The sequence below is a fragment of the Sinocyclocheilus rhinocerous genome, unplaced genomic scaffold, assembly GCF_001515625.1.
Source record: "Sinocyclocheilus rhinocerous isolate Xijiao unplaced genomic scaffold, SAMN03320098_v1.1 scaffold19, whole genome shotgun sequence".
Taxonomy (NCBI): domain Eukaryota; kingdom Metazoa; phylum Chordata; class Actinopteri; order Cypriniformes; family Cyprinidae; genus Sinocyclocheilus; species Sinocyclocheilus rhinocerous.
Genome location: NW_015638975.1, coordinates 884,504 through 911,745, shown reverse-complemented (window position 1 = coordinate 911,745; position 27,242 = coordinate 884,504). Strand labels below are relative to the sequence as shown.

Sequence of the window (27,242 nt, the reverse complement as noted above, 5' to 3'; positions counted from 1 at the left end):
ACACACACAGAGCTATCTAAACTTTCTGAATTTTTTCAATAATAATAAAAAAAAACACTTTCTGCTTTTTGCATGCTTTCATGTGCTTTTGATTCTAATACTGTTGTTACAAACGAGGATGTCCCCAAAAAGAGGTTTTGTCAGATTTCGCTCAGTTCTGTGTATAAATTTGTCCTGAAAATATAGTTAATTAGGTACACACAGTTCAGTTAAGACACAAAAATTTCAATTCTTTTATCATCTTTTAAGATTTCAAGCACTGTATCAAAGAAATTATTGATGCTGATGTGACCAGTATGTTGAACACCTCTGGACTTAGCGAATCCAAATTCTGACAGACGGAATAGCGAATGATTTCTGACGAATCTTAGGACCAGCGAAGTATCTTCCCAACTCACGGATTAGAAAAGGACAGATTTCAAGAAATAATGAAAACAACACAACAGAACCTAAGCAGTGTGCATGTGTGCAACTCTTACACACCAGTCTAATTACCCATGACAGGTTTAGGCTGATGGTTTCTCAGTCCCAGGACAGCCAGGCACTGGCAGTGAGAGAAGAGAGCTGGTCTAATGAGACAGCAGAGCTCTGAAAGTCCACTCAGCGTCTTTGAGAACTCCACAGAGAACAGTAACCACACAGACACTGAGGATCCAGCATTGGGTTCTCTCTTAATAATCTATACAATTCAGCATCATTTGCATGGCTTCCTGACATCACGATGATGCTTCTGGTTGAGTGGAACTGCTGCATTAATCTGTCTGTCACAGGACGACTAACCTCAGGACTGAGATTATGGGTGACAGCTCACATCTCTCTTGCTCCTGAGAGAACTTGTTTTCTTCAAGCAGGAACTGACTGTTGTGGAATAATGTTAGCATGTCCAGACAATGAGTCATCAAAATGTGCTCTGTCAGGTGAGGGCATGGAGGAGAAGAGAATATGTATGTGGCTGAAGGTGTCTTGGTGGTAGTTAAGGAAAGACTGTCACTCTGATCTCAACAACTCCATTTCTTCTCTGTGAAGTTTTTATTGTCCCACATTGAATGCAGCCCCATTCAAATGCAAATCTATGTTGGGCAGAACAAGAGAGACATCTGTCTAGAGGAAACGAGTGTAAAAGGAAATGACAAGTGCCTCGAGGAGAGAACCGAAATCTTCTGAGATGAGAAAAGTCTCTGACTTGTCAAAGCAATCTAAATGGAAGTATGGTGAGCTTTTAGCTAAAATCTCAGATTCGTTTTTTACTCTTGAGAACACAATAAAATAGTGGATTGTTTCAGTGAAAATTATTTATGCACTGACACATTTTTGCTGAGTAATAAACAGCAAAACAACAACACCACATAAACAAAACTGACAAACAACTACTCAGAAACGCAAGCTGTGGTTGTGAGAGGTTGTCCCAAGCAGGAAGTGTTGGGTTTCAGTATTAACAACCCATACTTTTATGACTGAGCTTATTAAAATATGCAATAATACCAGATGAAATTTTCAAAAAACTCCATTATGGTCAACCTAAGCTGGATGACTTCCGCAAGGTATTGGAACAACCCCTTGCAAGAAGGCATCATAAGAATGAAGGGAATTGTTAGACGCAAATGCCAGATAATAAGAATTATGCCAGCCCTAAACCTAACCCTAAAATCTTGGTTGAAAGGGATTTTTTTCCAAGACCAAAAGGATGTTGAACAGGAACATGTCCCACTTGGCAAAATCACCTACAGGAAAACAAAGACTTCCTGAAAAAAAAAACTAGTTATCATTAATCTGAGGAAGAGGAAGATGAAGATGGCGATGGCGAGATGAAGATGGCGCCGACGCTGATGGCTGCCTCCGTGGCGTGCTCCGTCTGTCACTGTCATTCTGTTACACTGTGGAAGCTTCTGTCACGAAAACAAATTCCTCGTATGTGTAAATATACCTGGCAATAAAGCTCATTCTGATTCTGATCTGCATCAATACAGTACAGTAGATGTATTCACTGTAATGAATGCATGTTGATGAAATTATGAATTTCATGATTTCGCAAAGGGATATGTTTGTGATTGTGTAAGGTCTCTGTTTACAGCAGCCAATATATACAATATTGCATATATTAATACAGCAGTCAGAGATTAAGAACAGCAGCCCAATGAGAGAATAAATAATTCTAGGCCTAATTCTAGAAGTTAACTGAAACCAAGACTAAATATGGTCAATTACATTCTTCACAAATTTTGCTTTTATCATTTAAATGTTCAGTGAGGTCTTCCTGAAAGTGGAGAAACATACCCACAGGAAACATTCTGAGCCTGGCATGAGCCAGTGAGTGTTCCAGAGTTCACTCCACTCTCCAGGTGCCCTTCTGTCCTTGTGCTTCAATAGACCACTGTCGGCCACAATTAACTTTTTCTCTTTCCTTCCCATAGATACAAGCTCACTGTCCCTATCTGACCTCATCCACACTTGCAGTGAACATACATTAGCTCTCTTTAACTCTAACTTACTGTGCATGCACAAACCCAGCATGTAAGCGGCATATGTGTGTGAGCTAGAGTTAGTTATCCTGTTCCTCCCACAGCTGATAGTGATACTGAGCACTTCATCACTTCAAAGTACAAGAATTGACAGAGGAGTGTGGAAAAGACACTTCATTTCCTTCTGCACTAGTACATGCTGTTAAAGTTCCTTGTTGCTTGTCCAGTATTGTAATGCATTCTCTTAAAGAAAAATGAAAATTCTGTCATCATTTACTCACATTCATATTGTTGTAAACCTGTATTATGTTCTTTCTTCTGTGGAACATAAACGAATATTTTCTGAAAGTCAGTGTTCAAACAACATTTTACACTTTACCCACTGACAAACTTTTTAGACATATGCCTAACCTACTGCGTTTACTAGGATACTCGCCAAAACGCGCATTTTGAAGTAATTTTGTCTGTATTTATTCATCCATGCACAAAAAAGCGGAAGAGAGCTCAATTTAGTATTCGCGCGGTGTAGACGCAGCTGTCTGTGTGCGTGCGCTTCAGATGTGTGCGCTGAAAACTTCACACTAGACGGACATTATGTGAAAATGTGGACAGTGCCAGAATAAAGGTGCCAAAATAAAGGCCTATTTATACTACAGATATCGATATTTTACCCGTGGCATCGATGCATCGTATCGTCAGACATCGTATCGATGTATCGATCCATATCGATGAATCGTTACATCCCTAATAGTGTATATAATATTTATATAAAGAGGAAAGTGTACCAGATACCAAGCTGCTAATCTTTGACAGGCTGTCGCTTTCTATCATTTCTTTTACTTGAGGATATTATAACAGTGATAACATACAATATTATTTAAGAGGCTTTATCAGCCTGTTGAGCTGGAAAAGTGCACCACTATGTTTGATTGAGAGAGTGAGAGAGTGACAATGCAAGATAGGGAGAGTAAGACAAAAGACAGTAAGGTCTAGTGCAAACTAAAAGCCTCAAGCTTGTTTATAGCCTGTGCCTAGTCTGCTTAATGGGAAAAGGGGAAGCGCTCTGCATTTTGCTGTGTCCTAACTGTTTTATTTGTGTGATAATGCTTTGTATTACACTGATTCACTCAATTTCATGATCCAAAACACCTTTCCAAAAGATTATAATGACCATCATAATGTGATGCAATTCTAACAATAACAGCACTTTTCCATCCAAAAGCAATCAAAACATGTAATTTGAAACCAATTCCATAATCCAGCCATTATAACAGCTCTCATCATACTTGGGGGAGTCTCAGAACATCAGATTGGAGACAGACTCACTCAGACGCTTTCATTTATCGGTCAAAAGGAGCAAGCTTGATATGGATCTTTACGGTGCGTAAAATGGATTATGCTGAAAGCAGTTTATTTACATTTTATAGCATTTAAAACTGACTTGAGCAACTGGCTTAAAAAAAATGTATCTTAAAGGGGTGGTTGACTGGGTTTTTTCTAGGCTTGATTGCGTATTTTTACGTGCACCTCTAGTTTTCTCTTCCTCTTCTGTAAAGCAGCACAACATGGCCTCGCCCCCTTTGCTGCGTGTTCCCGGGGGCGGGGTTTATCTGGGTTCGTGACGTAACGGACCTAGGAAGAAGCTCGTTGTACTCCCTACCAGTCGTTTTTGTAGGCATTAAACTGCCAGAATTTTAAAAGACGATATCTCCGCTTGCATTGAACTTTCAGCACTGCAACTTTGCAGATATTGTTTATGCTCAAACAGCAACATTACACACTAACGTTAAAAAAGTGAAATCGCAATCAACCACCCCTTTAAAAAAAACTTATCACCCTTAGGAAATTGATTTATATACACCACCATTCAAAAGTTATGTGGTCAGTTGTTTTTGAAAGAAAGAAATATTTTTAATCAGCAAGGATGCGTTAAAATTGATGAACAGTAGGAATATTGCAGTCAAAAGAATACATTTAATTTAAAAATATTTTTATTTAAAAACCGTTATTTTACATTGTAATAATATTTCACAATATTATCCTTTTTACTGTATTTTTGATCAATCAATGCAGCCTTGATGACCATAAGAGACTTCTTTCAAAAACATTTTAAAAAACCTTACTGACTCCTAACCTTTAAATGGCAGAGTACAAAACGAGTTTGTTTTCTAAATATATCTACATAATCAAAAGCATCCACAGAAACTATATTAACACTATATACAGAAACACGGTCAGCAAGCTGGACACAGTAAAACATTAAATAAGAGATGATTAAGGATATGCTGTAGGTCATTCCAATGCCAATATTAGCTCACCGATGTCATCCTCATGGTACATGACTGAGTGGTAGGGCACATTCTGGTCTTTGAGGTATCTCTCTGAGGGTTCTACGTAGTATGTGCCCTGATGGCTCTTAATGAAACCCTCAAATTTCCCATCCACAATAGAGCCATGGGTCAGAGTGCCCTTCTCACCTGCAAGATAAAAACAAACCAAAGATTAAAGACCAGCAAAGGCAACTGTAAAGTCAGTCAGGGCACAGAAACAACTCTCTCTCTATGCTGGCAGACAGAGGGAATGTCATGAAATATGACAGAAGGAGAATGTATAAAGAGAAGCTTCCTTATTATGATCCAGTCATTCATCTCCAATAACATTAAAAAAAAACACACACACACAGTGCACACCACGCAACCAAGCTTGACCTTTAGAATGGTAATGAGCTCAGCAATCCGGCTACTGTCTCTGACAATCAAAGCAGACCTGTTCTTCATCTACAGATTTTACTTCATCTAGTGCTGTATACCACAACAGTATGCAGATGGACATCAACATTTACACTCAATCATTTAGGAAACACTTTTAACCAAAGTGAGTAACAAATAAGGAGACAAAAAAATGACTAGTCCTAAGGAGGCATTAATTGTCTGAAAAGAACCAAGAACTAAAGTGAGATTGTACACCAACAAACAAACAAGCAAACAAATAATAATTTAATTCCTTTCGTTACTGCATTAACCCATTAACGCCCAGATGTAACTACACTTATTTTTCAAACATACTATCTGTGTCTATTTCACAATATTTATAGGTGTATTATTCAGGTAAAGATGCTATAAGCCATCTCACAATATACATCTATAAAAATAAAAAAATTTGTTAAATTGTGTAGAGAATTTTAATAAAAAATATAAATAAATAAAAAGGTAAAACTTTATACAGATTTACTATACAGTTTTAAATGCATTAACAGTCAAGTGCTCAGCAAAGACGTGATTTTACACATTTTTTTGAAGGTTTTGAGGGCCTGGTGAAATTATTTTACCATCGGGGAACAATGAAACTGAACTACATCATAATTTGAAGTGCAGCACAGAAAAACAGGAGTGGAGCTTCCTAGACCGACAGCATATCCTGGAAAGTTCTGGTTCAATTTCAAAACAGATTGCCAAGTTCCACATGTGCGTACATGAACCATAAAATAACAAAGCATGGAACCAACAGAACAGACCAAGAAAAGGAACTGATGTCTATAATAATGTAGACATCTTAAGCCAAAATGTCAAGTCATCATTTTCACTCGTTTGAAATTCTAGACCACTTTAGGCAAGACAAATGAAAGAGACTCTTTTAATGTTTGGTGTTTGGATCTTACAAGCACCACTAGTGCTTCAAAAGAAAACATACTGAAATAAAACAGTTAACTGGGATTTACCAGGAGCTGTCTGCTATCACGGTTAAAAGGCTATGGGAAAGTATGGGAGTGTGTTTTGGCTGTTTCTCAGGCACAGAGGAAGAACCTGCAATCCGGTTTCTTTTTTTTTCCAGAAAGGAACAAGCTCTGAAAGCTCTTGAACTTTTCATCCCGAAAACTGATAACAACAGAAAGAAGATTCACTCTCACACCCTGTGTAACATTAAACTACTGCTCTCCTCCATCCCTCCCCGACCTTCTGCCCTCTCGTTCACAGAATAAAACAACAGAAAAGCTGACGAGGTGAAGCATGAAGACATGCAAGAACATAAAACAAACAACAGCCAAGATATATATTGGCACAATATACTTCTCCAAACATTTAATTTCTTATGAAGTCAATCGTAATAAACAAACTGAATTTGCTAATGAAAGAACGGCTGTTAATGTCATCGCCATTCATTCCACAGAGAATTTGCACCATCCCGGCCTACTTCAAACTCTTTTGTGAATATTAGAGGTTACGAGATTAAACACAGAGCGATGTTTATCCTTTAGAGAGTACAAAGAGTGCTAATGGATAACAAAGGGGGAGAGAGGCAGTGAGAGGAAGGCTGAGAAAAAGTCAAAGAACATTTGTACATTTAAGGGCTTTTTCATTTCAAACATTTTTGAAAAAGAGTGTCTAAATTGTAGAAGAGCTGGAAACGAGCATTACGGACAGTGTTTTATAGTTTTTGTCTTTTGACAAAAAAGTCAAAATGTCCTTAAATGTAGTCAATACTTCATCATGTCAAATGTATGTCACATTTTACTCCAACTGAAATGGCATACAGTCAATGAAAAGTTAAATAATAATAATAATAATAATAATAATAAAGGTTTTACTTTCTATCAAAAACTTTTGAACAGCAGTATATGTAAAAAATGAAGAAAATGTGTCAAACTGTAATAGTTTGCACTTTAAGCACATTTTCAAACATTTTGAAATGTATAAACAATCTACAACATATATGACTGGATTTTATAAATCAATACTTACTATATTTATCTTCTTAATTTCTAGTGCATTGCTGTTAATCTTTTTGTTTTCATCAACAGTAAAGAGTTTCATTATATTCACAGTACAGGAGTCTCATCTTCAATACTGCTGACAAAAAATCCTCAAGAAACAAAATGTCAATGAAAAATTGTACATTTTCATTCTTAAACTGCCAATAAAAAGTTGACCCGACAACTTGTGAAATGCCGTTCTCCATCTGTGGTGTTAAAAAATCTATTGTGTATTACAGGTGAGCGATAGCATTATTTATTAGTATTAACCCTTAGATGCATGAATGTTTCACCAATCATTATTACATATTCGGGTCTTTAGCGGCCCGAACTCTCTTGATATTTTAAGAACAATTACAGAAGAATAAAATAAAGTATATTTCGTTACCTTTTGAAACTTAAAAGGGTTCAATTTGAGCAGATGATTTTACCATCGCTGTCATTGTCAGAGCGCACTTCCACAGTACATTCAGCATCTGCCTCATATTCGCGATCTCAGCCATATTCTCAAAACTATCGTTTTCAATGACTTCATATTCAATATTTTGATCACTGGCAGCTTATTCACCACATCCAGCATCAAATGACAGTGATATTTATATTTCATTGCGTATAGTAATTGTATGGGAAAAGTATTCTTAAAATGCATTCAAAATTCGGAATAATTTGTAATATATAATTATTCACGATATTTAGAAGTGCCCACGATAACAATATCGTGCATATTCATTACCGTGATATACCGCATTACCAAATACCGGCACAGGTCTACTCTGCAGTAAAGCCATTCAAACCAGTTCAATTTTTGCTGATGGTATTCGTTTGTTTTATGCCTGCAGTAATGTAAATATAGTTGTGCAGGAAAAAAATACTTACACATTTACATACCTCGGGTCTCTAGCGACCCTATACACTTTTTACAAAAAATTTATCAGAAAACTGGCATTCTTTTATATATTACTATTTTTTTTCTTGTTATATTGTTTATAATGAATAGATTGAGGAATACTATACTATAATGAGGAAGGAGGGAGAGGGTAGAGAATGATGTCCCGGGTAGCTAAAGACCCGAGGTATGCATTTAAGGGTTAATTCATCACTTCCAATAAAGAAACAGTCCAGAACAATCCTCAACCATGTTCACTTCCTCAGGCCTGAAGTCATCCACTCACCCATATCAACAGATCACATGAACGTCATCTTCTGACAATACCAGTTATTATGAAACATCCTGTGGTGAGCAGGAAATTACATGAATCCATTCAGAGCAATTCAGAGACTGAAAGGATGTGTCAGTACTAGGGTCAGGGGAGATGCTCAGAGTCAATAAGGATGCCTGATCAGACCAAGAGAAAAAGAAAAGTAGATTTCATCCTCCAGTAGGCAATCTGTCCATCATTTAATGATACACATCCGATTTCTTTCTCAGCTGTTTACATTCATTTAAAAGATAACCGACTGCGTTTACGAGAATGATCATGTGACTGCCGCATGTGTGCGGCAGTCAGCCAGCAAGACGAGACGGCAAAGAGTTGTTTTCTGCAACTTATTGCACTTAATAACTCTTTTCAGCGTCAAGCAATTCTCTGCTATATGCGTCGAACTAAAACTTTGACCTTTTGCAACGTTTTGATTTAAGTAGCCTATTATTAAAATGATAATGATATCGCACGGCGTTGCGATATGCATATTGCAATATTTACATTTGCGGTATTTCGATATATCGTGCAGCCCTAATTTAAAGTACATGGGTAATTGCTCAAATCTCACTAATGTGTCGTCACCGATAGCCTCGTGGGCAGCGCGTCGACATGTAGCGCCACTGTGCTTCGGGCGTCCCGTGTTCGAGTCGTGGCTCGCGGACCTTTCCCGATCCCATCTCCCCCTCTCTCTCCCACTTCGCTTCCTGTCTCACTACTATCCTATCAATAAAAGGCAAAAACGCCAAAAATAAATCTCACTAATGTGTTTATCGCAAGCTGTACCCATCATCAATCAGGTTCAGTGCCTCATCGCACTACAAGGTACATAATGAGAATAAGGTAATGATACAGTTGTTCTGAAGGCCTTCACTAAAGTGAGGTCATGATGTCAGCTCAGAAACTTCAGAAATTATCAAGCGAAAATGAAGAGTAACTGAACAAGACATTTCATTCACTTATGCAGAAGATGAAATCTGAAAACACTGAAATACCCAAAACTTTAAAAAAAATCCATGCAGTGACTGGATTAAAATTATAAGTGACAAGAGACAGTAGAAAGCTATACAATCTCAAATTAAAATCAGGCAATTATTTAAAATGTGTCCAATTAAGGAGAATATTTTTGTGTCATTTAAGACTGAAGTGTTTTACATAAAATAATTTCATGCTGTGTCTTTTGACAAAATTCTATACGTTTAGCAATGTGTGAGAAGATTTAAGTGGAAATTTGGTCAGCGGGTTATGTGAGAAATAAATGAGGTGCACAGTGGTCAGATCCATGTGGAAAATGTCATCATAGCAGGGTGTGTGTGGTTCAGCTCTATGAAAGGACACACCTTCACTTTATTGACATTTGCCTTCTTTTACAAACCCAACAGAAGACAGGATGAGCCTGACTCTACAGCCTCTATAACCTTAACAAACTGTTTCCATCACCCTGTTTTTATGCACATTTTGAAGTACTGCATCAGAAAAGAGCGATGGAAGTGCCAAATTTTGGGAAAAAAGGGTGGTTCGCTTGAGGTGGTCTTTGACTTGTGCGAAAAAGGGTTCATGCGATTAATGGGAGATGGAACATGCATATGCCAAATAAATTCCTCCATGCACATCAAAAAAAGTCATGTGACTTTGCGCGATGGGATGGGATAACTTGACTAACCAGCGGACTGATCTTGTTGCACAGTAGTGTTGTCACGGTACCAAAATTTCAGTATTCGGTAGCAATACCAGTGAAAATCCACAGTTCTCGGTATCAATTTCGGTACCATAATTGTAATCTTACATGACTGCGTTACCAAACAGCAGGCATCCTCCTCCGAAAACAATGAATGCATTTATAGTGTTTCGTCTGCAGTAAGTAATTTATTATATATGAAAATGATTGTATTCAGTGGGTTCTCCTACATTTCTTAGTGATATTTAGTGCCAGTTTAACAGGAAGTAACGATTTTGTTTTCTTTGACTCACTGGATGGAAATGGTGCTTATTCGCAAATGTTTTATGCAATATTCCAATTTTGCACACAAGTTAAATTCGCAACTTCGGATGGAAACAGTCAGTAATGTTTTTTTTTTTACTTTTTGAGCATTTCTATCAGAAGGCACTGAATGTCATTAACACCAATTTAATCAAATAAATGTTCAAACATAATATAGCAATAACATATTATAATACAAAAATACAACAAGGACATATTTTAAATCATTTAATAAATCTGTTTCCTACACTGTTAAGAAATTAATACTTATATCCAGTATGCATTAATCTGAGTCACAATAAAATAATTTGTAATGTTACAAAGGACTTCTATATGGTTGTATATGTTCTATATGTTAGCGGATGTTTGATTATCTAGGAATTTTGAGTGTATTCTTCATAGCCACTGATTTTAGTCAAAATTTATAGTTATAGAATTTATATTTATATATATTTTTTCTCTCTGACAGCAACAGGTCACTAGGGTAGTAGGAAGCACCTGTATAACTAGATAAGCCTAAAAGAACATAATGACATATCAGATGTTACCAAAAAAAATCCCTGAATAATTCATTATGGGGTACTTTTGCCCCCAAAATTTGAGGCATTTTCTGTAGATCAAATTAAAGGAAAACCCCACCAGAAAAGCAGTTTTCCCTCACTATATTCTCTTTTTCTTAATAACTCTACCTTACATGACGTGTACAAAACAATCACTTTGCATCTTCTAAAACAGTGTACAAATACAATAGATGGAGGCAACGTTTCCGTGGCAACTCAGGAAGTGTGTTGAGGTGGATGCATGCCTTTATGTACAAGTGTGTGCATGTGTGAGTGCTGGAAAGGTGCCATGCTCACCGTAAATTTCTCCATTGTAAATGTGAGAAGTGTCATAGGGAATCTCTACTCCAGAAACTTCCACCTTCAGATCGGGAGCGAAGAGAGAGGTGTCCCTCTTCATCCGAAGGTTAAAATGCCTGATAAAAAAAGAGAGAGAAAGAGAACAAGATTAATGGACTGTGAAGTTGCCCGTGAGTGTACATACAATGTGTCCCGACAGAGGTGGATACAACACACACCAAAATACTACTAGTCTGAGCCAAGTCAGAATAAGAGTCATGATGCAGAGCATTACGGATACTGAGATAACGGCGGAATAAGGGAAATCTGCCAAACAGCATTTCTCACTGCCAAAACGATTTTTTCCCCTCATTTACCAGCATTTATAATGAAATCATATCTTCCCTTCAGATTTTTCCATTTCCCATTGGCACATTTGGTCATTAGGATTTTCTAGAACACTAGGAGCTGGTGAGTGACTCATAGTGATTCAAAATGATTCATCTGGGTTATTAACTTGACACACATCTACATGAAGATGCTCTGACATGTCGAAATTTATAATTGAGCATGTGCTGGATGTCTAGTTGAAGACATTATGGATTTATGAGAAGAAAAAAAAACAAAACATTGAGTAAAAGAATGTTCACACCAAGAATGATAACCATAAAGATAAAGATAACTGTATTAGCATCCACACCAGAGCACAATGAAGTTTTATTTATTCTAAGCATGCACTGCAGTTTTGTCCTCTGCTACTTTAAATGCTCAAGCTCTTTAAAACAGGAAGGAAAAAATCGTTCTGGTTCAACATTATCATTCCTCGTTATAGTTATGATGTGGGGATTTCGCTACTCTTGAAAATATCAAACTATTATTATAGCTTTATAGTTATCTTTACAGTTATCATCCTTGGTGTGCCTTAAGATTCCATCATCAAACCCAGAAGCAATCTGCAGATACAAATTTATATGCTCAAAATTTTGGGATATGTAGAATGGATTTAAAGTACCTCACTCCTCATAACAGCCAAAACAACCATCAAATCTGCCATATTTTTAATAGAAAGGCAAATTCTATAATACTTTTTTCATATACTGTTCATTTTCTTTGTTTAAAAGTTCTGTCTAATCTTTTATTAGACAGACTGTTATACAATGACAGTAAACTATGAAGATAGAGTCTGCTTTCTCGAAGGTGCTGATATTCTTATTGCCATTTTCTGCTTTTGACACGTAAAAAAAAAAAAAAGCCAACTATCGACCATGGCGATACATCAGTTGCCCAATATCTTTTAATAAATAAACATGCAAAGGGTGGGGCAATGTATATAGCATTACAAGTCTATTAATTCCCACAGAGCTTTTTGCAGAGTACTGTGTGTGCAGATTACATCAGTCATTTGTTTTGTTGACAGCAGAGAGAGAGAAATAAATGTCTTGCTCTGCTGAATGGCCTTGACCACCCTGCATTCATGGATTCCCTCAGGATAAACGGGATCAGGCATCACCCATGCTCGTGCAGCTGAGCCTGTGTGTTTGTGTGTGTGAAGCTCTTGTCTCTAATACATCAGAGGACTAAAGGAGCCAGACAATAGCTGTGGACAAGATGTGCCTCATCAGGGGAGATTTTAATCATGTTAGCTTGAGAAAAGACATTACCGTAATGGGAAAAACACCACAGTATTGACCTGAAAAAAAACTCCCACAAAGCTGAATTTCGTAAGAGGCTCAGTACAGGAACAGGAAGACTCGAAGCCAAAGGGGCGGACCCACGTCCCTGTAGTAAACACTCCTAGTGATGAGCATAGCAGCTCAGTGCTCCACCCAGGATTGGTTTGACCTTTGTGCAGGTGAGACTCACTGCTAACATACGCTAGTACTGTCATGAGGAAACTGAGAACAACAGTGAGAGATAGAGAGGGTCATGAAAAAGTGTAGGAGGAAAAGAAGAGAGAGGAATCTAAAGGACAGAGAGTCCTGGAGGGAGAATAGGCAGGTGGAGGAGGTCAGGCCATTCTCAGAACTCTCTAATTAAAACTACCCTTCACACACACACACACACAACCTAAATAAGGACACATAGACATCTACAGTTTTTTATGCACAGGAAATTCTAATTATTACAGACAACCCCTAATCAAAGTGTAGCCACCTAAACTTACATACATTTAGACTACACAGCTAAACGAGGAATGAATGAGATGAGATCTAAATGAGAACATCCCATAGACTTCTATTGTTTTTATGTATAGCTAGGTATAAATACTATATTCTCACCTCAACCATTTTTATTACCAACTCAAACCTGAAGGAAAGTTTATCATCAAACAAACTTGTTTAGCATGAGTAGCATCATCAACTAATTGCTTATTACAGAGAGACAGTTCACACATAAAATAAAATTGTCATCAATTACTGACCCTCATGTTGTTGAAAACCAGTTTAACTTTATTTCTTCTGTGGGACACAAATATGATTTTTTTAAATTGTACTGCTTTCTCTTTTCAAGAAAAATAACATTGAATGATTGAGGCTTTCAAGTCTCAAAAATGGCACGAAAAGCATTATCATAAAAGTATACAAAAAATAATTTTGGACATGAAAGTGATTAATTCTTGTTTAAATGGTAACTATTCCTTTAGATAAGAGATTTTTGGGGCATACACTGATTCTAATTTGATTTAAACTTGTTAATATTGTGGCAGACTTTCACTTGGAAGTAAACATAACAGCATACAGTACAGATTCTCTAGTACAGGAGGACATTAGGAGTACTGAAGAACATGTATGTTCATACCAATTCATACAGTGTCACTAGCCAATGCTTTAACACACAAAAGACACGCATACCTCAGAGCAGGCACTGACAGGTAACAATACCTACCATTTATGGGGGACACAGTAGCAGAGATTAGAGGAATGAGCATATTACATGTTCTTTCTTGTAAGATCCTGTGAAGTGTTACAATCAGGCAAAAGGAAGTAGTGCAGGAAGTCTCAAAGTTTTCACAACTTACAGCCAGAGAATGGCATTTTGCACAACAAGTTTAAATTAGATCACTTATGAGTCAATAAACGAGTCAGACGTTTATAAATTCAGAGATTCATAAATTAAAGAATTACACTTCAGAGGAGCTTAATCATTTATGCTGGTATAAACAAAATCAGACACGGATGATTTCATATTTGCACTGAAGCGCTTCGTACTTTTCAGTATGTGACTCGGATCATGAACAACACCCACCATCTTATTCAAACTTCCATGGTGGGCATTGGGCAAAATCCCCACACACAAGTGCTGTCTACACCTCGTTTAGCCACATGAGTCATAGTGCAGACCACAGAGCACAACATTTCCCCCAGTCCCCAGAAACATTCAGAGTCTTTGCTAATCATGTCAAACCAAGGCAGGCCTTTAAAAAGAAAGTAAAACCCAACAGTGGTGCTTTCAATATCCCCATCTCTGGTGCTTCTGCAGGTGGAATGACAAAGCGTAAAAAAAAAATTCTCCATCTAGCTAAAAATGATAATTGTCCAAATGTTCTCAGCAGTTAGGGTAATTGTCCCACTCTCAAGTTAAAATGGTTTCCTGTTTTGGTTCTATTCATAAAACATGCAAGAGAATGCCTGTTTAAATACAAAGCATTCTACAAAGCATAAGAAAATAAAAGAAAGCAAAGAAAACAACAACGTAAAAAGTAAACTTGGATGCACAAACTTTCCATTTTCTTTTCCAATTATACTTAGGTTGCATTTCAAGTGCATTTCATCCCACTGATGCACATGGAATACTGTACTAAAATATAATCTAAAAGAGTTACATTATTAGATTGCATTTACGGTGGTTCTTCTGTAAGAACAGTTTTACGCAACAATACTACAGCGAGAATAAAAGTTACGGCTTCTTTCTTTGGTGAACATTTGGGGGGCGTTATGCAAATCTTCCCTCATCGTCACGATGACATGTGCAGGCGTGTTAGAACGAACCGTTTTAGGTAGGCGTGGTTGACTCTTAACTTTTATAAAGAATATCTCTTTGGATTTGAGACTTTAGTCTTTGCAACTTTACAGCTCTTCTTTATGCACCAAGAGCTTGTAACACTTCAAAGAGAAAGGAAAAATTGAAATCAGATCATATGACCCCCATATGAACAGAATTTTCTCTATTTTAAAAGCACTAAAAGGATTGTTAATGGAACCATTAAGCCACAGGAATAGTTAAGAGGAATAACTAATTTCCTTTAAGGTTCCCATCCTCTGGGATACTGACTTTGTTGGTCAATCCTACCCTGGGTCGAGACAGTGCTAGATTAGAAAGCACCTCAGCAGCCGCTGTTTGCTTCTCATACAAATTATCAGCATTTCCACTTATCATTACTGCAGAGGGCTATATTTATCCTCATGTGATGACAGGAAGGCAACATCTGGGAAAGAGTGTGTTTGTAAGCCGTTAAGTACAAGCAATCACAAAAACCTGAACTCAGCAAATGCAAAGCACACATGAAATCACAAATGCATACACCAAGAGAACAGGATTCCTACTCTACAAAAATAGTTGTGATAAGAGAAACAGAAGAGTTGTGATAAGAGAAACAGAAGAGTGTTAAAGATGCAATTATTATGGGCAAAAATTAATTTCATTCTGCAGCCCTAATATGCAAGCAGACGGCTGATCATGATTTTAATGGGTCTCACCACCAACAGATCATTAGACTCTGATAGCAGCACTCGACCTCAGAGCCAGAAGAGACAGCCCCCTCATCAGCTGAGCACCAACAAGCCTTCATTAGCTCCACAGTAAATCACTTCTTTTCACTTGCAGTTGTCAAGCGCCCAGCAAACTCCTTTGTTTGAACATCCCAAAAGCCAAAGGGAGGCATCTAGGTTCCCACTGTGATCTTTTGTCCCTCGATGGCGTCACTTTCACTGCTAAAGGCAGTTCCAGGAATATCCCACCCCATCCCAGTCAGACCCAATTTAGTCCAAGCGGCATGTGCAATGTCATTACCCAGCACTCAACACTTTCAATTACGTTTACAGTAATGCATCTGAAATTAATGACATCCCCCACCGGCTCAGCCCCCTAATCTGAGTATAACTGGATTTCTGATGCAGGGTAATGACGCTTATTAAAAAAAAAAAAAAAAAAAAAAAAGATGACGGCAACTATGTGAGTCTATAAGGCCAGAGTGATACAGCAACAGGATATTTACTGAGTACATGATGCTCCTTTTGTTTACTACAGAGTGATAAAGGAACGCTTTACTAGAGTGCTCTATGACAGACGGGAGATGGGGGCGGTAAACAGCAGGGAATTCTGAGTGCGAGTGAGTCTGTGTGAGGGAGAATGATAGGCACTGAGAATGAAACAGCCTTTAAAGAGCAAGCAACTGAAAGAGAGGGGGAAGAATAAAGAATAAAGGTGGTTAAAGATGACTGTGAGAGATGGCAGCTGAATTAGGTCAGGACAGAGGAGGTAAGCACTAATGAGAAGAACATCCCTATATTACACAACTGCCTGCCTCACTGACCTGATCTAGGTCTGCCTCGAATGACACTCCTCAACAACAATAATAATATAAATCAAAACAGAAAATATATTTTTTAATGACTTAGACTATTATTATTAATAACAATAATACAAATATTAAATTAAATTATTAATAATACTATAACCACCATCCTATAAACCTGACACAAAATGTAGAAAAAACAGTGCAGTGCAGCCAACTCACTCCATCTATACTGGGATGAATGATCTCTAGAAAAATTGAGCAGGAAAAATGACCGAATGCACACTGCTAGGGAGATAAGAAGTCTTTGAGTGAGTTTGGATTGCTTCTCTAGGGGCAGGGGCAGGTTGTGAATCAAAGCAGAAATCAGGGCTCTGGCATCTCTGAGCTGGACTCTGCCTCAACTGCTTGCCTCTCCTCCTGTCCTTCTCTCCTCTTTAAAGCTACCTATTTTTACCACACTCCATTCTAAGGACTCATTACTGAGACACAGATTTGCCCATCTGGCTGCTGGAGAGCTTTACATACGGACACTTGCTCTATGAGTACACAAAAACCATGAAAATAGGGAATGAATCGTCAGACGCCAGAGAAGCCATTGATCCTGCAGTGCATAGTGCGCCTGAATCAACTTTCCTTGCCAGTCTGTCTGTGTTCAATGCTGCATGCCACACAGAATCAATACAACAGAATTAATTGCTGACTGCACCACTGCGGGCAAGAGCAAAGCACTGGTGAGAAATCTGATTCCTAGAACTGAAATGTGATTATTTAATTAGACAAAATTCAACTCAATTAAAAGATATGTTGTATAAAATATGAACTATTCTGAAGTAGCTTCACAAAGAAAACTGCCTAACAATCCCCAGTGAGACAACCAAAGGCAAAAACCCCTGAAGATGTTTAGGTAAAAACAAACCCTAGTTCAAACATCTGGGTCAGCAAGGAAAGAAATATAAAGAATACTTTCACAATTTTTTACGAACTCTTATAAAATAATGGTAATGGCTGCTGAAAATTCAGCTTTGCCATCACAGGAATAAATTACATTCTAAAACATATTTAATAAGTTTTACATTTTAATATTACTTTTTTTTTTATTAAATAAATGCAGCCTTGGTAAGCATGATAAACTTTCAAAAACAAAATAATCTTTACTAAACCTCTGTAAAGTAGTGTAAATCTAAACACACGAATCTTCATTTAGTACAAAGATGATGTTTTGACCTTGTAAAATATGCTTTTAGTTCTTGTTGAATTAAAAAAAACAAAACAGAGGAAAAGCCATTAAGATGTTTATTTGCTTGTCCATCTTCTAGTGCGCTTGGAAAAAGAGTATCAAGTCTTAATGAAAGTCCTTATTAAAACATTATGTGCTTGCATTCGTCGTTTTAACCAATATTGTAAACAGCAACATTTTAATCCAATCAAACATCTTATTGGACATTGTTCTCTAATTACCTCCTTTCCCTGCAGGAGCATAAATATTCTCAATAACGATACCGCAAACTGTTATAATGTACCACACAACGGTGTTGTCCTTCCATTATCAGATGCAGGCCGAAGCCAGTGTGATTAGTAGATTTCCTGCAGAATGTCCTAGAGGAGCACCTCAGACTGAATTCAATTCAGAGCAACCGGACAAAAACATCAGGGACAAGTATGAGCAACTGGAGCAAGAGTTACTCTACAGAAAGAGGAGACAGTGAGAGTGAGTGAGTGCAGATGAATAAGACCGTTAACCGTTTGATGGATGGATGGGAAAGCTTTACTGAAGAACTTTTCAGTATCAAGCCTTATAAAGAACCCATCTGGCGATGAGTCAACATCTTCTGTACAGCACATACTGCTACACAAAGGACATATTTGGACTGTACAGATCACTGACATGATGATCAACTCACGATTCGATTCGATTCGATTCGATTCACAATTGTTTTTTTAACAAAATGAGATTTAAGACAAATTATAAATTAAATGTGTCCTTTTATTATTGCTTGGACAAAATACTGTACGTTTTTGTGTACAGTATTTTGAAATAAATTTAAATATAACACTATAATAATATACTAATATAGCACTTAGTAAATTATTGCCCTTTTGTTGATTTTGATTGCTTCTATTGTCCTCATTTGTTAGTCGCTTTGGATAAAAGTGTTTGCTAAATAACAAAATTTAAATATAATGTAAATGTAAATAACAAAACTAAACTGAAATTTTAAAACAAGCCCCAAATCAAATAAATAAGTAACACAAATAAAATAAATCTCTTCATATAATCAAACTAAGGCTTTGTCTGTGCTCTCTCCATTTAAAATTAGAGGCAGGCAACCACTGCATTTTGATCAAGATCCAAACAAAGATGCTGCATACATGCAACGAGCAGTTTTAATCAAAATTTCATTGTATAATTTCTAAATTTGAAGCAAAAACTGAATGGTCTTCATATAAACTCCTACCCCTAATTGAATCGCGATTTGTTTAGCATCTCAACCGATTTGAATCGTCACATTTAAATCGACTTTCAACCGGCTCGAGGTTAATCGTTACATCCCTAACTACCACACAAACTCATTCGCTTTAAGAAATACTTTGAAAATGTCAATTTTAATAAACTAGAACCTTCATCACAGAGAATGTACACAAAATACACACTTATAAGAAAAATCTCTTGATCTCAATTCCATTTCCTCGTAACAACAAAAAACAACATGCACTGTTTAAAACAAGAAATAAAATATGTATTTCTTCTCGCAGTCTGCGGTCAGGAGACCTGCTGTGATCTCTCAGCACTTCCTTTGTTATTTCAGCCACCTGTGTGCTTCCGAGTCCCTTCACTGTGATCAATAAGAACGTATGGACAGCAGATGAAACCCCTCAAAAATGTGAGTTTTTGTGTGGCAGGACATCTGAAGAGCTCTGCAGGGCTTCTAATAGAAAAAAAAAACACAAAACATCCAAAAGCTGAAGATCACGGTCAGAAAAACACAGTTTGTTGCTCATTGATGATCTCTGCTCATTGATTGCTTCCAAAACCAAAGAAAACAAACAATATGTTTCATAGTGTGTAACTGAGCATTACATTGCTGAAGAAGAGGCTGAAACAGAATTATTAAAACTAATAATAATAATAATAATAATTCATTACATTTACAACATTACAACTTGATATAGTGCTTTTCTAGGCACTCAAAGCGCTTTACATTGTCAGGGGGTATCTCCTCATCCACCACCAGTGTGCAGCATCCACCTGGATGATGTGACGGCAGCCATAGTACGCCAGAATGCCCACCACACACCAGCTTATCACACCCACCCACACACACACACACACACACGACAACAAAAACATGACACCACCGGTCTCCTGGTCTGCATGTTCTTAGCATAGTTATAAAAGGCTGATATCATTACCACTTCTGCAATTTTATTTGAATGGGAAAAGAAATTGTGTAATTTGAAAAAGCCAAATAGAAGTTTTAATAGATATTTTCAATATCTAATGCAATCCAATTGAATGCTTCTGTGATCATTTGTACTGACAAAACAGGCCGTTTTTATTTGCCCTGGGAAACAGCAGTAGCAGATGAGACCTGGGTACACAAAAACATCACAATCAAAAATGTGCAAAGTTCAGGAGCACTGGCAGAGTTAAGGAGTCAGAGTATGTTGTATGCCGTTATAATAAATCTGTGCCTTTTTAATGGTGGTGTGGAAAGTTCCAGTGTTTGAATGGAATTGTACATTCAGTTCCACAATAAAATTGGATTTGTTCTTGTTTCAGAAACAAAAATTTCCAACAATATTACAAAACTATGCATGTGGCATGGCCTTTATGTAATTTGCCTCTATCTAATTTGTAATGATTGTTAAAAAAAAATGCACTCCTGATTTTGGATCTCTTTTAGCACCCTAACTTACTAATTATTAAATCATGAGTACTACAATAATCATACATTTAATTAGTTTCAGCAGAAATTGACAATCTTATAAGTCTTCCCAGCTCTTCTACAGCATTTCTAGAGCAATTCTTCCACGGTTTAGAGTCTCTTTCTTTCTTCCTTTCTTTCTGCTTATTAAAATTTTACATTGGCTATAATCCTTCATATAATATTTTATGTAATCATGCAAATAATGATAAATCATCAATGATTAACAAAGAGCATCAATTACAGTTTAATATGGGAGCAAATTATCTTTAATGCTTTTAAATGACTGGGGTCTTAGAAGACAATCCTCTTGCTTTAGGGGACAATTTTCATTTAAAATTTCATTAGCCAATGTAATTCCATGTTGAATATCAGCTTATACGAGTACACACACATGTGGTGTTAATTAAAGGGAAAAAAGCTTATGAAACAAGCACAGATATTTTGTCTTTAAGGAAGACTAAAGACTAAAATAACATATATAATATGTCCATATATATACAATCTAATATACAGTGTTAAACATTTTAATACGAATACATATGAAAATGAAATTTTTTTTTGAAGCAGTAACTAGCATAAGCAAAATTTGGCTTATAAAAAACAAGCTATTTGTAATAAATTGCAAATGAGTTTGACTAGCTACATGAAACGCTAAGTGTACTGTAACCTTAATATGCATGATGTTAAGTTAATAAACAAATATGTTTGAAAGTGTGTATTCACATGCAGGCACTCATCTGCATCTTCTTTTATTCACAGCAACAAAACATTTAGACTAAAATAAAATGGCCACGCATACGGAGTGGAGTTCCCACACAGAAAACACCAGATACCTCTGTGGGAAAGCAGGGCTGGCTAAGATCCTGCAGTCAAATAATACTGCATCTATCACTGAACTCACTTAAACAAACAAGTGAGTTCATCCACAGTATTGAGGTGGGCATCTGAAGCCCAGCCTGCTAGCTCTGAGAGCTGGGGGCAGGAGCCAAATGACAGAGGTAATTCTCTCTGACCTTCTCAGAGACTAACAAACCTCTTAGTAATTGTACCTACATGAACTCGGTACTGAAAGGAGAGACAGAAAGAGGTACTGACAGAGAGAGGAAAAGATATCTGAATCCGATCAGATATCACATATTATAAACTGAAGAATCTGTCCTCTAAAAAACACCTGCAGTGATTAGAGCAAGTCCATCAGTCTCCAGAAAGAGCGTCTCTACAGCCTACGCTAGAAAAGCAATGAGTGGCATGCTGCCAGAAGTGCAGCATCAGCGTTTAGCAGAGACAGAAACATCACATCAGAAACTCAATAAATAAACCTCACACACAAAGACAATTATTTAATGTGCTGGTTCACCGTGTGCCTGCTGACTGGTATATTTACGCAGCCGGTGGACAGGAGGAAGAGGGAATTTTGTAGTGATCTTGGCTGTGTGTAATCAATAAAGTCAAGGCTAATATATACACTGAGCGGGTTATAAAATACAATAGTTATTTTTCGCTTTTAATAAGGTTTTTATGACCATAGAATTTTCAGAATTCATGTCACCAGTGCCAATATCTCAGAAAAACTAATACACACCTAAAAAAAAAGAAAATAAAGAGAGAAAAACTCAAGCTCTTTGAAGATAAGTAACTACCATATTGGCCCGAATATAAGACGACCCTGATTATAAGACGACCCCCCTTTTTCCAGATGTACCTTTTGGAAAAAGGCTTTTTAAAAACCAAATCTTGTTTTTTCTCAGTAAAACACATTTTGTCTTCAATTATTTTCATATTGCATATTTTTCCTATTTTAATTTTTGTTTTGAAAGTATGGTAAAAACTGGTAAAATGTACCAACAATCACATTTAAAAAATATACACTTTTTGATATACCATAAAAAAAAAAAAACAGGTAGCTGTAGTCTACAAGTCTGGGTACCGTCTTACGGTTGAAAATCACAAAGGGAGTTTGGTCCCATCATGCTAACGTGACAGTCAGGATTCATGCAGCTGTAAGGTTTTCTTTTTCTTTTGTTTTTACTCGCGATCTTTACAACAGGCATTACATTACGTATTTCATGGCACACTCGTTTTATGTGTATTGGGCGCCACCTAGTGTTGTGGGTGTATTATTGACATGTAAAAGTCTAGACCCTGAATATAAGACGACCGCGTTTTTTCAGATGTATTTCCAAGAAAAAAAACATCGTCTTATATTCGGGTCAATACGGTAATTGCAAGCAACAGGACAAAAATAAATAAAGAAATGCTACATACATTGTATAAATTAATCATTAACTGCATAGTTTTCACTGTGTAAATTACATTTCATTTTATGTAAGTTACAAAAAAGTATTCAGTCAAGAGCAATGAGTGTGTGTGTGTGTGTGTGTGTATATACACACACTCTGATAAGCTAAATAGGTTATTGCATCCCTATTACAAAGCAATTGCCTTAACGTTTTAAAATCACAAAGGGAGTTTGGTCCCATCAGGCTAACGTGACAGTCACGACTCATGCAGCTGTAAGGTTTTCTTTTTCTTTTGTTTTTACTCGCGATCTTTACAACAGGCATTACATTACGTATTTCATGGCACACTCGTTTTATGTGTATTTGGCGCCACCTAGTGTTGTGGGTGTATTATTGACATGTAAAAGTCTAGACCCTGAATATAAGACGACCGCGTTTTTTCAGATGTATTTCCAAGAAAAAAAACATCGTCTTATATTCGGGTCAATACGGTAATTGCAAGCAACAGGACAAAAATAAATAAAGAAATGCTACATACATTGTATAAATTAATCATTAACTGCATAGTTTTCACTGTGTAAATTACATTTCATTTTATGTAAGTTACAAAAAAGTATTCAGTCAAGAGCAATGAGTGTGTGTGTGTGTGTGTGTGTATATACACACACTCTGATAAGCTAAATAGGTTATTGCATCCCTATTACAAAGCAATTGCCTTAGAATGCATTTGTGGAATTTGTATGTAGGGCTGAATGATTAATTGCATTTGCGATAATATCGCGATATGAAAAAACACGATTTTTCAATCGCAGAGGCTGCGATTACACTCAGTCACGTGACACGCGAGAGTAAAGAGGTGTATGACATCAAAGTACGGTGAGAGAAAGCATAAGGAGATGACACACACCGATCGGTCTAAGCAGCGCTGCTTCAAGTCGAACACATCTAAGCAGTCTTCAGAGGAAGCATCAAGTTGGCACGCTACAGTGTTGCCAAGTCCGCGGTTTGGGGAACCTCTCCAAAAAAACGTGTATTTTACCCCCTGGAACGCGATTTTGACCAGTGGACCCCCCTCGAAACGCGATTGGGCTAGTTTTGAGTAGCAATTGGACAGGTTTTGTTGTGAAAACCTGGCAACCCTGGCACGCTACACGCGGAAATGTTTGAAAGCGTATATAATGAACGTACTTCAAAACGGCACATTGAAATTACTCAATCAGTAACAGTGTTACAGTGCATTTCATTACTGAAGACTATGACCTTAAAATAATATATATAATAAGGTAATATATATATTCTTATTTATTTATTTAAAGTCTGTCTAAAGCAGTGGTTCTCAAAGTGTGGGGCGCGCCCGAGTATTGCAGGGGGAGCGCGGGCCATCAGCAGAAAAAGACAGCAGAAAACAGCCAAAGGACATACCTTAGAATGGGAGATGGATCGGTTTGTGAAAGCGAAGAGAAAAGCCATAGATGAAGTCGCACAGACCCAGGCAAGTGCTGGTCATTCAAAAGGTAAATGCAGAAAATATGACGAGACATATCTTACTCTCGGCTTCACTCACTGTCTATACCGGACGCTACAGTTGACGCGTCGTGCCGCAACAGCTCTACACTGGACGCGACAAAGCGACCGTTGCAAATCATTTTAACTTTGTGTCAGTACGTCATAAATAGAGTTTTTTTCGGGGTTTTGTCGTGTCGCGCCGCATCCAGCGTACACCGCGTCACTGATGGACCCTTTTCACAAGACCGTGATGACGTATTTAACGGTCATCAGCATCATAAATCCTCAAGTTTTTCTTATTTGTATTTTTTGTTTTAAATGTATGTACATTTATGACACTATTCTTTGTATTATATTACCTTTGCATCAAATTATAAAAAAACTAGTTTATGCTAATGCGCGGGTGTTTCTAATGCAGCGTCTATGGGAAGGACCGTAAAATTTGACATCGTTCTCTCTTTTGACTGCCGTTATCAGTCTCTCTCAGTTTTTTCCCTTTTATTGAAAGTCAGGAAAACACTATCGTGGAGTTTTTCTATTGCTATTCGAGCAAATGGGAATGCAAAAAATATATTTGTGGTACCCACCCATTCACCGCTCTTCAAGTTAACCCAACTATGACGACTTCCGCCGCTGAGAAACCCGGAAATGTGAAAAAGGTCCATTATAATGGGTTCTACTGTATTTTGCCGCTCGCGTCCGGTGTAGACACGCGTTTAATTTATTTGGTGAAGGAGGAAAGCCTGTGTGTGTCCTATGTCTTAGCTGACAGCATGAAACCCACAAAAATAAATAAATAACAGAGAATAATAATAATAATAATAATAATAACAGTTATTCTCTCTATGCTATTTTTCAATGTTTCAAGTGATGCAGGTGTTTTTTTTTTCTGGCGCAAAATGTCATTCATATCAATTCATGCATCACTTAATTTCATCGTAACATATAGGCCTGGCCTACAGAAAAGAACATTTATGTTTAATCTATCTAATATTGTGTTGGTCATACTATACAATGATTTATAGCTTGTCTTTGTTGAATAATAGAGAACAAAGAGCTTTAAAAATAATTGCATATTAAATCGCAATCTTGGTAAAAAAAAAAATCGCAATTCGATTATTTTCCAAAATCGTTCACCCCTATTTGTATGTATTTAACAGTCAAAGTAACCACTGTTCATGAGACCAAAGCAGCAAAAAATGCAAATCACATATTTCCCATAAGATCAAAGTGATGTGAGCTGAAAAGCTGAAAAACATTCATAAAAATGACAAGCTAACCTCCTCTACCTTCCTGTTACTTTGACACTGATGTATACAGTTACTTCCCTAGAGGTTAAATCACAAACTCTCAGTTCAGCTTTGTTTATTTGGAGACTTTTTTTTAATCAACTGAGAGATGGCATAGCCAGCCTAAGCTTTTTGTCTTCCAAAGCCTTGCCAATACCTAAAAGGCCTTGGGGAAGTTATGGGCAGCTGTCTTACTTCAGTATGCCATCATAAAGTTACCAGTCCAAACCCTCATTCATGAATAACTGGGATTCTATATCCATTGTGCCTTTGAGCTAGACACTTGAGTCTGGGTTACTCCAGAGGGACTGTGCCATAGATGATGTACTCCAAGTCACCTTGGATAGGAAAGTGACTGCTAATGTATGACAATGTAATGCAAATACACTGCTCGTTCTGACTATGACATCACTTCAACTCATGTGTGTGAGGGCCAGTGACACTGCAGGAACAGTACAGAGATTACCTCACTTTTTCAGCGAGAGAAGTGATAAAAAGGCAGACTGATCTGGGAAGAGATGTGCATATCAGTATTAGTCACAAGACTCACGCTGACTAGGCTCAAGTCATACGGTGATGTGTGACTCCCCATGAATCTCCTGCATTGTTAAATATTAATTCACTCGTAAGCCTCTCTGCTTCTGCGGAGGGGAATGAGTGCGGCTGTGGACTCACCTTGGAGAGATTAGCTCCAGGGCTCATTCTGTTCCACCTAAACATGATTATAAATTGATCCCTTGTCATTTGAGATGTGACTTAAAGCTTAATAAAGTGTTGGAAATAAGCATGTAAAATTACTTATTTGAAAACAACGGTAATTTTCTGTAAATCTAAGTCAGTTGCGGTTGCTTCCAGGCGAGCGGATTCTCCGCAGCTTTCTCGCCTCCGCTTTATTGCTATGACTCTTCAGGATTATAGCGCGTTCTCAGTGATCTGCGGGAGAATTCATGTGTGAGGTAAGCTGTCCGCAAAGCGCTCGCCCAAGCGGAAAAATGCGCTGTTGCTGTCAGATCTCGATTGCAGAAAATTGACTAAATCATATGAAAAAAAAAACATCATAACTGTATATTTTCCGTATACTTGTGTCGCTTACAATTAAAGTCATTTTCTGATTTTATTGTTGTTTGCAACGTTACTTGGCAATATTTTAAAGATATTATTATTATTATTTTGTTTATTTATTTAATTAAAAGTTTTTTGTGTGTGTGTTTTGCATGGTCTATTATTGGAGTAGTGTCACCCGGGTGGGAGACACTCCTATTCACTGGGAATGAATGAATGAATGAATGAATGCAGAGACATATAGAGCGGGGGAATCCCCCATCTCCCCACCCTCTGAATATTACGTATCATAAAGTAACTACGTTATTTGGCGGTTTTTACTCGGAAAAGCAGCTGTTTTCTAGCATTCGAATAACTACCTGAAACTAGGCTATAGAAGAAGGATTGGAGATGAATTTCCTTTGCAAATAAAGTAGGAATGTGCATACTTTTAAATCGACACCTGCCACGGTGTTTTCCTCTTTGAGTGT

General features: G+C 37.2%; 1 protein-coding gene across 3 annotated transcripts in view; it reads right to left on the bottom strand.

Annotated features, from left to right (window-relative positions):
- LOC107750500 (disintegrin and metalloproteinase domain-containing protein 10-like) overlaps positions 1 to 27,242 on the bottom strand; it is a 71,537-nt gene that overhangs the window by 19,139 nt on the left and 25,156 nt on the right. For all 3 annotated transcript variants that reach the window (XM_016565900.1, XM_016565899.1, XM_016565901.1), the window contains exons 3-4: positions 11,247 to 11,365; positions 4,778 to 4,936 (exon numbers count right to left, since the gene is read on the bottom strand). In XM_016565900.1, the coding sequence (XP_016421386.1) occupies positions 4,778 to 4,936; positions 11,247 to 11,365 (278 nt within the window). The remainder of the gene's footprint in view (positions 1 to 4,777; positions 4,937 to 11,246; positions 11,366 to 27,242) is intronic.